General features: G+C 45.1%; 1 protein-coding gene across 3 annotated transcripts in view; it reads right to left on the bottom strand.

Moving 5' to 3' along the window:
- The window catches only part of KCNH1 (potassium voltage-gated channel subfamily H member 1), a 401,581-nt gene that overhangs the window by 110,855 nt on the left and 277,940 nt on the right, over positions 1-12,786 (bottom strand). For all 3 annotated transcript variants that reach the window (XM_029935335.1, XM_029935336.1, XM_029935337.1), the window contains 2 exons: positions 10,175-10,374; positions 3,882-4,134 (listed from right to left, as the gene is read on the bottom strand). In XM_029935335.1, the coding sequence (XP_029791195.1) occupies positions 3,882-4,134; positions 10,175-10,374 (453 nt within the window). The remainder of the gene's footprint in view (positions 1-3,881; positions 4,135-10,174; positions 10,375-12,786) is intronic.

The raw sequence follows: 12,786 nt of genomic DNA, 5'->3' as shown, positions 1-12,786 counted from the left end.
GGGGGGAAGACAGGTGGTGGTGATGGTGGAGGGCACTTGAGGGGAAGAGCACTGGGTGTTGTATGGAAAACAATTTGACAATAAAATATTATGGAAAAAAAAAGAAAAAGTGAAAAATACCCTTCTAGAAAACTTTTCTAGGTTTCTATATTTAACACATGCTAAACATACTCAGGGATATAGACCCTTCCCTTTTCCTCGTTTTTGTGCTAAAAAGTAAACAGAGAATATTAGAACTAGAAGGAAGAAACAAATTAACAACATGCAAATGTGTAAACTGATAACAAGCTGGGTAGATACAACTGAATGAGACAGAGGAGCTTCGGGCTTTTTCTAAAGCCTCCTGCTTTGTGATAACTAAGGATTTCTGGCTATTTCTTTGCCTTGATGGAGCACTAGAGACAGTACCTGCTCAATAATTATCTTTCCAATGACCCTCAGAAGTGATAACACTTATCAAGCAGTGTGACTGTTGCGTTTTCAATAATGTCCGTCTCCTGTACTTACAGAAGCCCCTTGAAGTCTGGGCTAATGTGTGGTCCACTGGTAGCCCCATTTCTATGACAGTGCCTGGTAAGTAGTAGGTGTTCAATCAATTGTGGTTGGATTGAACTAAAATGCATCAAAAGGCAATCTAGATCCAGTTCTAATAATCATTTGTCATCTGAACCCCCCAATCAAGAGAAAATTGATTTCAGTAAATTGAGCAAAAGATATTCTAATTGGAAAAAAAGCAACAATAACAACAAAACTCTGAACCGAAGTTTCCAGGGAGCAAATCGCTCTTGACCCAGCGGTCAAGTAAGTTCAAAGAACTTGTCTCACATCCTTTTATAGAATAAGAGTCTCTTGAAATATTACAGGCTTTTTAGGATGTCAAGCTTAGACCTATTTTTTGGATCTCATCTGGCTCCCAAGGACACAAAGAAGATGTTCCTTCCAGTCTGGACAGCTTCAGGACAACAAACACTCTGAATCTGAAGCTGCTGAGTTATTGCAGAGGTCCTGTCCACATTGCTAACTGGAGCAGGCAGGTTGCTCAGACGGCCGGAGACAGAGGGCTGGATTTGGAGAAGCAGTCAACTGACCAAGTAAATTGACAGTGGAGCAAGGCCTGGTTTGCTTCCCTATAAGAAGACCCAGCTGAGGAGAAATGTGACCCAGCTGGGAAGTAGTCATTTGCCTTCCTCAACCCCTCTACAGCTGTCTTATCTCCACGCCTCAGAGTCCAACCTCAACTCCTGATATGCAGCTGTTTGGGGTGAGTCATTAAGGATCCTCTGTAGATGAGGATGTAAGGGGCGAGGGGAACGGTGCTGATCACCAACATAGATTCCTTGGAAAGGCATATGGTGAGTCCTCAGTAAGGGGGACCAGTGAAAGACGCTGATCTTAATTCAAAGGATCAATTCAAATTCAAATCCAACTGCATCTCAAAGGAGAGCTCACTAGTCACCACACTTCTTCTCAGCCAGGTGAATATCCCAGTAGTAATTACCAATGGAAAGTCCTCTTTATCAAGGAAACTGATGAGTATTAAAGGCGGGGATAAATGGCCTCTCCCTGCTGCCATCCCAAAACAACGGCCCTAGCCTTCATGTGTTCTGTTCCTATACACAGTCAAATCTCAGCTCTCTGTGGATGAGGAAGGCAATGAACAGAGTAACCCTGCCTGCAGAGCTCAGTGGAGAGCAGGAATCCAGACCCTGATTTTAGGACCCCCCCCAAAAGAGTTTCAACCTCCACCCCATATCCAGTCTCTACCCCGAGCTCCCTCTAATCATCTGCCAGTTCATGCTAAAGGAACATAAATCATCCTTGGGTTAACCTGAGCAAAAGGTAATCAAGAGGGTAAGTTGGCTTGGGGCCAGAGGAGCAAGAGGCAGGCTGTATATCACATACTCCAAAATTAAGCAGGAACAAAGTTTGAACTATATATATATATGAATACTACGCATTCTTAGATACTTAGTTTGAATCTCACTTCTAACATCCATGTATTTAACATCTCCCTGCCTCAGTTTCCTAAGAAATCATATGTAAAGGATAAAATATGTCCATGATGTCTAGCAGTACTTGGCAATTTAATGGGCAGCAATCTACATAAATTATTGTGAGGATTACAGTATTGCCAAATGGATCAGAGTAGATTTTTGGGCTCAGAGGGACTCCAGGATGCTGGTTCCATGGTCCTCATCCACTGTGAGGCCTTGGGAAAGTTCCCTACCTCTCTGATCCTTCACAGTCTCCTCTACAAAATGGGGATAACGGGGCACCTTGGTGGCTCAGTTGGTTAAGCATCCAAGTCTTGATCTCGGCTCAGGTTGTGATCTCACAGTTTGTGGGATGGAGCTCCTAGTCTGGCTGTGTGCTGACAGAGTGGAGCCTGCTTTGAATTCTGCCCCCCCCACCTCTCTCTCTCAAATGATCATTTAAAAAAAATAGGGATAATAAAGTCACTTCATAGGGTTACCATAAGGCTAAAATGAGAATACATATGTAAAATGCCTGCACAGACTAGATGACAGTAACTGATGGCTATTAGTATGATGTCCTGTCTCTTCCGAGAGGTGGACATGCCCCCAGTAAAGAGCTGTTGTGTAGCTACCTCAGGCAATCAGATGAATCCTTCAAAAGCCACTGATGCTCAAAATGCCAAAACACCAACATATCTCCCATGACCCCACTCCTCATCCCACATCCCCTAGAATAGTGTGTGGCACAGAGGCTTCCTTGTCAGCCAAGTGAGAAATCCTGCAGTCCCCATCCACTCTTCCCTCTCCCCCCACAACAAATCCAGCATCTGCTGATCCTTTTTTTTTTTTTTCAGTTTTTATGTTTTTATTTTGAGAGAGAAACAGAGAGAGAGAGAGCAGGGGAGGGTCAGAGAGAGGGGGAGACACAGAATTGGAAGCAGGCTCCAGGCTCTGAGCTGTCAGCACAGAGCCCAAGGTGGGGCTCCAACCCACGGACTGTGAGATCATGACCTGAGCTGAAGTCAGAAACTCGATCAACTGGGTCACACAGGCGCCCCTGTTGATTTTACTTCTTAAAAGAGCCAACTCCATTTGCTTCTCTGCACGTGCCCACCACTATGTCAGTTCAGGGCATCATCAAGCTGCCCCCTCCTCCCCCCGATAGCATGTCTCCAACCTCATCTCCCTCCCCAGCCATCCCCCCTGCAGGCACTTCCCAAGCAGCAAGACAGCCATCTTTCTACTGTTCAAATCCAATGGTGCCTCTTTCCTGCTTTAAACCCCTTTGCTGGCTCCCTGAAATAAAGCCCACATCCCTTAACATGGCTTCAAGAGCCTGCCATGATCTGCCCAGGGCTTAGCTCCCTCCTGGCCTCATTGCTCCCCGTGACCCTTCTTGTTTTGTGTGCCCCAGCCAGGCCGAAGAGGAAACACTGGCAGTTCTACAAATAAATCATGCTCTCTCTGTAGGGGTGCTCTTTCTCTCAAGACAGCATGTGTTTTCCCCTCTGCTTAGGATACTTTTTTGTCCCTTCTCCTCTCAGGTCTTTATATTTCCATTTAGGTATCACTTCTTCCACAAAGCCTTGCTGACATGGGAACACTGAGTCAGACACCTCTTACACTGTATGCAGGTGTCTGCTCATTTGGTCATCTCCCCCAGCAGCCTGGGAGCCCCTCGAGGACAAAGCCCATTTTCGTCATTGAAATACTCCAACTGCCTAAGACAGCGACTGGCACAAAACTGGTACTGAGATATTTGTTTGTTGGATAGAGGTCGGCAACTGGCCTTGCCCTGAGGAGTAATCTCTCCCTAGCTGAAGGCAGCAGCAGCACTGAGCTGCCCAGTAGCTAAGCCAACCCTGGACACCAGAGGTATACATCCAGCAAAAGCAGCACACCTACCTAGAATAGCCACCACCTCGTCATCCTGGATTACCTCCAGGGAGCCGGAGACCACGAAGCAGAGGCTGTCAACACTCTCTCCCGCATGGTAGATAAGGTCCCCTGGGGCGCAGTGCACTGTCTGAAACTCCATGGCCAGTGCCCGCAGGCAGCCATCGCTGGCCAACCGGAAAGCTGGGTGCTCCTTGAACACCTTGCGATTCAGGTGCACGCAGATGTCAGCTCTCATGTCCTTGGGGCAGATCTGCAGAACCTGGACAGGCACAGGAACAAATAGCGTCAGGGTCTTCACTGTGGTCTCCAGCCCACGGCCCCTCAGGACCCCAGGAGCAAAAGTAACCCCCGCCGGGCTAGGCTGGGCTCTTTAAGGCACTGGTGGACAGGACAGCCACAGTCCCTGTACTCGTGGAGCTTATATTCTTGTGGGAGAGATAAGCAGTGACCACAAAAATCTGTGCTAAATGTTTAGAAGGGCCAGAGAGTAGGGGCTAGGGGCACATGGGACTCTTTATTTTATTAAATAACTTTTTGTTAGTGTTTATTTATCTTTGAGAGACAGAGAGACAGAGTGAGACAGGGAGGGGCAGAGAGAGAGGGAGACACAGAATCCAAAGCAGGCTCCAAGCTCTGAGCTTTCAGCACAGAGCCCAATGGGGCTCAAACTCACAGACCATGAAATCATGACCTGAGCAAAAGTCAGACGTTTAACAGACTGAGCCACCCAGGTGCCCTTACATGGGACTCTTTAGATGTGTATTTCGGGAAGATTTCTCTGAAGAGGGGACATTTAAGCTGACACCTGCAACATATGTCAGAGGAACCATGTGAAAGAGAACATTCCAGCAGAAAGGTGAAGGCTTTTTGCCTTTGTGAAAGACAGCAAGGGGCAGGAGATGAGATTTCAACAGAACGCCAAGTGTGCATGAAGAGACTTTAGATTATGAAAAGTCTTTGATTTTATTCTGAGTGGGCTGGGAACACACTGGAGGATTATTATGACACACAGGGAGTGACAAGATATATCTTAAGAAGATCATCACAGCTAAGGGTGGCGTTAGAGGGCCCTGACCATGGGGTGGCAAGGATGGAGTTAGGTCACTGCTGCAGGCGTCCGGTGAGGAGACCCGAACTGGAGTGCTGGCTAGGGAGCCAGCAAGCAGTGGGCCAATTCAGAGTGTATTTTGTAGACAGAGTCGACCCTACTGATGGACTGAATATGGGTGTGGCTTAGAGAGATACAGTAATAGTAGAGAGAGAAAGTAATTAATGTGTGCCAGGCATTGCTAAGGCATTGCTAAGTCACTCATGCATGTCATATTTATTTATTGAGCACTTATTATATGCCAAGAATCATTCTAGGCTCTGAGGATGTAGTGGTGAATAATACAGACAAAAATGCTTGCTGTTGTGTAAATTACTGTCTAGTGAGAAGAGACAAATAATAAACAAAATAAGTAAAATCCAGGAACGATTTTACATTGTTAAGTGTTAGATGCACTTAGTAGCTAATTTAATCCTCACATAACCCTATGATGTGAGTGCTAGTATTGTATCATCTTACAGATAAGGAAACTGAGGCACAGGGGACATAAATAACCTCCCAAAGTTACACAGCTGGAAAATGGCAGAGTGGGCTTTCCAACTAGGGAGTCTGGGTCCACAGCCTAGTTTAGAGAGTAACCACTCCTTACATCACGTGGCTGCCCCAACTAAATGCACTTGTAATTTGACTCTTAATGTCTAGAATCTCAAGGTAAAAGGGAACTGTAAGAGGTCATGTGGGTCTTCTCTTTCGAGAAAGGAAAGTTTCTCAGCCTTTTCTAAGGGAAGAAATAGTTCCCTGGACCAAATTTTTGCAAGAAACCACTGTGTGGCCCCTTACAAAGTAAGCGTTAAGTAACACAATAGGACACCTTCAAATGGACTCTTCCAGAGAAATTAGGAGTGTTCTTAAAATAATCCTGTCTCCCGTCCTAGCCTAGTGCACAAAGCGGGGGGCATAAAATCAAACACGGTCAGTGAAGACATTGCCTTGGGGTGCCAGTTACTCCTGCACTCCTGCTTCCCTGCCTTCTCTGCACCCGTGTGCCTCTGGGGCTGGAGCTCACCGTGAAATCTGGAAGTTTCTGGAAGCTTCTCAGCCTCCTTCAAAAGTCTACCCAAGTCTCCCCTTGCCCGTGACAGCTTGGCTCATACCCCACCCCGTCAGGTACCCTTGCACTAGGCATGGAAGTGAGGCAGTGGACAGAGGAAGTCAAACTGTTGAAATCCCAGCTCCTTCCCCTCTACATGACCTACCTGCTCTACTCTACGGTCTCTGCCATAAAATGCACCCTGTGCTCACACTGGCTTGTGAGGATTAAATGAAATTACATCTACTCTAATCACACTATTCCCCAGGGATAATGTGGGACCCAGGAAGGAGCTCCATCCACCCTCTGTATGCCTCTTCCTTCTTGCTCTTGGGTGGCTGGATGCTGAGAAAGCAAGCAGGGTATGTGAGAGATGGAGACGGAGCAGACTGAGGCAGAGGAAAATCCAGGCTGCCAAGGCTTAGAAGGAATGCTTGCTAAGTATTTCCCTCCTTGAGGCTCATTAGAAACAAGACTCCTGTCAAAATGCAGATTTAATTTGGATCCTCTTTTCCCCAGCAGAACACCAGGGAGTGAAGAACACACTCCGATGTCATGTCAAAACTGTGCTCAGGAGTTCAAAACCAAGATTTATCCTCTAGGTGAGTTCACCTGTAAATATTTGGTTTCCCCTGGGCTGGGCTTTGCTGGCAGAGGCTGCGAGTGAAAGAGGCCTTGGAATGGAGACAATGTTTTATTCATGAGCACTGCTCCCGGAGCCACTGGAAAACACGTGTGAAGAGAGGGGGACTGGGGGTAGAGAAATCCGGACCGCCAAGGCCATCACATTATGTCCATCATTCTGTTGGCTCTACACTGGGCAGGTTAGGGGGTCCTGAATCCTCTTCTCTGAGCTGAATGCTTCTCAGCTGGAGACCCCTTCCTGGGCACCTTCCTTTCTGTTTGGTCCTGAAGAGAGACCATCCCTGCTGGTTCCTGAGGGCCTTAGAGGCCACAGGGAAATGTCGCCATAGAGGACCATGGAACCTTCCCAGGCGGGACAGGATAGATATATGGTTGAGAGAACAGGATTTAAGGTCAGGCAGACCTGGATTCAATTCCTGACTTTAACATTTACTATTCGTGTGAACTTGAAGTAATACTTAGCTTCTTTTCCCAAGTGTTCATTTTTGAACATGAGTAAAGAATTCTTCTGAAGATTCCACAAGCTGGTGTATGGAAAGTCCGGGCACAGTGCCTGGCACACACAGGACTCAGGGCATGTGAGCTCTTGTTTCTGATGTTGTTACCACAGCAGAACAACGGGTCAGCCCAAGGAAGGCTTTGAAGTCCAGAAGATCATAGCCAAAGGGGCCTTTTAGTGAAAGGCATTTAGTTTCATGTGTTACAGACATGGAAACTGAAGCTCAGAGGGACAGGTGACATGTTCACAGTCACCAGCTAATTACTGGTCAACCTAGAGGAGCCCAGAACTGCCACCCTCCCACCTCCCACACACACATATACTCCTAGGCTCCCGTGGTCACTACTGACCACTCTGACCCAGGATGGAGGGGAGGGGAACCAGGGACAGGCTTGGGACTCCCCAACAGCTGTCCATCAAAAGCCCCTGCCAGGAGAAGGGGCCACCCAGGCCAGGCTGGGCTCAGCAGTGAGTTGCCCCAGTTTTCCCTCTTCCACCCAGGTCAGGACCTGCTGCAAATCCCAAAGCCTCCCAGGAAAGGGAGATGGCAGAGACGGGCAGGAAGGGCTAATGCTGACTAGGTGCCATCTCCCACGGGCAGCCGCCCAGCCCAGCCCTGCAGCCGGGAAGGGCTTCTGTCCAGACAACTAGGCTTACAGAGCCATCCTGAGCCCTGGGAAAGGAGCCCTGGGGCTGAGAGATCAAAGTTCCTTTCTGCTCCATCAGCTGCCAGGCACCCATGGAACCTACGTGCCTCACTGAATGAAGCAAAAACAACAGGCACAATTAGGGCAGGTAGTTGGCAAAGCCAGAGACTAAGACCCGCCCGACTATGCCCTGCCTGGGTGAGAAATGAAGGCAACTCCATCTGAACTCATCTTCTCATCCTTCCCTCCAGTACAGTTTCAAATTAAAAAATTAAAAAAAAAAAAAGGAAAAGCTTCCACGTCAGACAAAAACTGGATTCAAATTCTGACTTTGCCATTCTTAACTCTATGACCAGAGGCAGTTAACAAGACTGATTGGGCCTCTGTGTCCTCATCTCTTGGGAAGAAATAACAGTAGCTCCCTCCCAGAGTTCTGTAGAGCATAACTGATGCACAAATGCAGGGCCAGATACATGGAAAATGCGGTAAATATTTGTTCTTTTTTTTTTTTTAAGGGAGGCTTCACTCTCAGTACAGAGCCCAACATGTGATCCTGAGATCAATGCCTGACCTGAAATCAAGAGTCGGATGCTTAACCATCAGACTTTGGCTCAGGTTATAATCTCATGGTTCATAGGTTCCAGCCTTGCATGAGGCTCTGTACTGACAGCTCAGAGTCTGGAGCCTGCTTCACATTCTGTGTCTCCTTCTCTCTCTCTCTGCCCATTCCCTATTTGTCCCCTGTCTCTCAAAAATGAATAAACGTTAAAAAATATTTAAAACAAAAAGAATCAGATGCTTAACTAACTGAACCACCCAGGTGCCCCAATAAGTATCTTTTCTTAATGTGTGTTATGGCGGTGGCAGGTGCTGTGGTGGTGTGCTTATTACGTTACTACTGTGATTATGGTGGATCTTCAACAACACCCAATGATCGTTGCTTTTAAGTTGGAATCTGTTCAATTGAGTTCAAGTTTTCCTTTAAAACTGTCAACTCTCAACTAACTATTCTAATGGAGGAAGAGAAGAAGCAAGGATGGCTGATCCAAAGCCAGCTGAATTTGGCTTTGAATGTGTTATGTTTCTGCAATGGCATTATCTTTCTGTTTTTCTTATTCTAACAATGAAAGGAATCAGAATTCTCCAAGTACCTAGAGATTGGCAGTGAAAGGAGAAGTGTGGTTGAAAGCACTGAGAAGCAGAGAAAAATGGAAGTAGTAGTATCATTTTTGCTTATAGAAAATATACACAGGAGTTAATTCCTAAATGAATAGAAACCCACTATACCTTTTCTATATTCTTCCCAGCCACCAAATTTTCTTCACTTTATTGAAATGCATCTAGAATAATTCAACTCTTAGAATAATAAGGATTTACTGCTGTTTCCATTTTACAGATGGGAAAATGGATACCTTAGCCTTAGAGAGATATCTAACTGATGTTCTACTCAAGCCAACAATGACCAAGGCTCAAGCCCTTCATCAGCATTCCCCAGACTCATCTGATGGGAATAGGATCCCCTGGGCACTTGTTAAAAATGGAAATTTCTCCTCACAACTTCCCCTCTGCCAAATTCTGATTTCATACATCCAGGATAGGGGCTGGGAATCTGTTTTTAATGACCATGAATCATGGGATTCTTACCAGAGTGAGGCAAGAGCCTCAGGGCTAAAAACTCAGTAATCAAGATAAATTATACTTTAATACAATATCTTAAAAAATCAGATTTCATGTAAAAAAATCCATGATGAACAAAATATCAAAAATGTGAATAAAGATAAAATCAGTGGCAGTGCTGTGCCATCTTGGATCCCAGAGTCACCCAGATGACCTCACTCTGGATGGCCTTGAGTCTTATTATCATGTAAGTTAGACTTCCAGTTCCTCTCTTCTCTAGGAGATACACGCTGTCTTTCTAGTATCTTTAAATTTTTTTTTTAGTGTTTTATTTATTTTTGAGACAGAGAGAGGCAGAGCATGAGCGGGGAGGGGCAGAGAGAGAGGGAGACACAGAATCTGAAGCAGGCTCCAGGCTCCGAGCTGTCCGCACAGAGCCTGACGCGGGGCTCGAACACACGAACGTGCGATCATGACCTGAGCCGAAGCCGGACGCTTAACCGACTGAGCCACCCAGGCGCCCCTCTAGTATCTTAAATAAATAGTATCTTAAATAAATCTCTAATTGCTGGTCCTTGAGCAAAGCTGAGCTGGAAGCCATTAAAACCTCTGGAGGTATGATGTAGGAACCCCAAACTACCCAAATGAATTCTGATGCGCAGCCAGGATTGAGAACCACTGCCCTAGAAGAGCCTCAGGTCTCCCTGGGAAAGCCAACACACAGGGCCTACCTGAGCTTGTCATCCTCCTTACCTTCTCTGTGTCAATGCCTCTGGACATGGACCAGGTGGACACAATATAATCCATGACTCGCTCACTCAAGCCCTTCGGCACCTGGTAGAGCTTCAGGAAGTCCCGAACGCTGTTGAGCATCTCATGGTACCGGTTGGTGTTGGCATACATTTGCTGGAAAATGGTTGTCACGTTCCCAAAAATGGTGGCATAGAGAAGTGCTAAAGCAGGAAAAGAAGAGACAACACATGAGTGGTCCTTGAACCAGGGCTGAAGAATGCTCAACATGCCCAAAGCAGGCCAATGGCCAGAGCTGGCCCCCACCCAGGGCAGACTGTCCTGACCTTTGCAGAAGAATCTTGAAAAGTTTGAGCCATACCTGAGACCGCCAGTCAAATGTATTATTCTGATTAAGCCCAATTCCTAACTCATCGGCAAAGTAATCTTTTTCAAGTCTTGCTATGTGCCAAGTACTATGCTACCTGCCGAGGACAGGATGGTGAATGAAGCATTCAATCCTGGCTTTCACACAGGAAATGATGCAGTGGAAGGATATACCCTGAATCCATCATCACAAGTAACTAAATAATAGCAAGTCTGCCAAGTGTGATAAAGGATGTTATTTATATCTTTGCTTCACACTTATTGTTAAGGTACATGTAAATACAAAACTTCTCCGTGATGTGGCTCCTGAAGAAAACAGATTGGCTTTAATATGGCAAGAATAAAATGAGGTCTCCTCTGAGATATAACAAGTACATACTATGTGCTCCTACTGCTCCCCTACATTAGTGTCAGGAAGGAGGACCATTACATTGTCACTAAACCCCATCTTGTACCTCTAATTCCCATTTGTCCTTGAAGGTTGAGCTCAAGTGCCACCACTTCCAGGAAGCCTCCCCATGAAGGTGACCATGACACCCAGGATATTTCTATACAGCTTGAAATGGTATATAAACTATTTTGCAACTATATGCTTCTTTCTTTGCTTGTGCCTGTATGGGTTGAAGGCTGAACCCATCTTTTCCTTGCCATTGTATCCCTGGGAACTAACACTATACTAGTACCTGATAAATATTTGTCAAATTATTTTTAAAAAATTAATAAGTATATTATTTGTGAAAGTCACATATGTTTTTGCTGATTTTTAAAAAAATAACTGAGTTGTTGTTGACATATAATAAACTGGACCTTTAAAGTATACAATCTGATACGTTTTGACATATGTATACTCATAAAACCATCACCACCATCAAATTAGTGAACATTTCCATCACTTCCCAAAAAGTTGGGTCATGAACCTCTATAATCCTTCCCATTCCCAAGTGATTGCTATTATTTTCTGTCACCATAGATTAGTTTGCATTCTCAAGAATTTTCCATAAATGTAATCATATAATATATACTCTTTTTAAACATTTTATTTAGATATAATTCATAATCCTAAAAGACACCCACGTAGAGTATACAATTCAATGGCTCTGGTTATATATACAGAGTTGTGCAATCACTATATCTATGTTTAGAATATTTTTAACCCTTGGGGACCTGGGTGGCTCAGTTGGTTGAGCATCCGACTTCAGCTCAGGTCATGATCTCACCGTTCATAGGTTCAAGCCCCATGTCAGGCTCTGTGCTTACAGCTAGCTCAGAGCCTGGAGCCTGTCTTCAGATTCTGTGTCTCCCTCTCTCTCTCTGACCTTCCCTTGCTCACGCTGTCTCTATCTCTCTCAAAATTAAATAAAATATTTAAAAAAATTTTTTAAAGAGTATTTCACCCCTTACTCAAAGAAACGCCTTACTCATTATCAGTCATTCCACATTTCCCTCCCAATTCCTTAGCCTTAGACAACCAGTAATCTGCTTTCTGTCTGTATAGATTTGCCTACTCTGGACCTCTCAAATAAATTAAGTCATACAATATATGAACTTATATGGCTGCCTCCTTTCATGTAACACAATGTTTACAAGGTTCATCCATGTTGCAACATGTATTGATACTTCATTCTTTTTTATTGTCGAATAAATAATATTCAATGATACTGAATGATATTGACAATCCACATTTCATTTATCCATTCATCATTTCATGGGCATCAGTGTCATTTACTTTTTGGCTATCATAAATAATGCTGTTATGAACATTCATGTGCAAGCTTTTATATGAACATGTTTTCAGTTCTCTTGAGCATGTGCCTAGGAGTGGAATTGCTGGGTTGTCTGGGCAGAAGACCTGAATAGACACTTCTCCAAAGAGGACATCCAGATGGCCTACAGGCACATGAAATGATGCTCAACATCACTCATCATCAGGGAAACACAAATCAAAACCACACTGAGATACCACCTCACACCAGTCAGAGTCACTAAAATTTACAAATCAAAAGACTATAGAGGCCGGTGAAGGTGTGGAGAGACGGGCACCCTCCCACACTGTTGGTGGGAATGTAAACTGGTACAGCCGCTCTGGAAGACAGTGTGGAGGTTCCTCAAAAAACTATCGATAGAACTCCCCTATGACCCAGCAATAGCACTGTGAGGGATTTACCCAGGGGATACAGAAGTGCTGATGCATAGGAGCACATGTACCCCAATGTTCACAGCGGCACTTTCTACAATAGCCAAATCATGGA

The sequence above is a fragment of the Suricata suricatta genome, chromosome 3 (assembly GCF_006229205.1).
Source record: "Suricata suricatta isolate VVHF042 chromosome 3, meerkat_22Aug2017_6uvM2_HiC, whole genome shotgun sequence".
In the NCBI taxonomy this organism is placed as follows: Eukaryota; Metazoa; Chordata; class Mammalia; order Carnivora; family Herpestidae; genus Suricata; species Suricata suricatta.
Note: the sequence above shows the minus strand (reverse complement) of the source record. Positions and strands in the feature narration are given on the sequence as shown.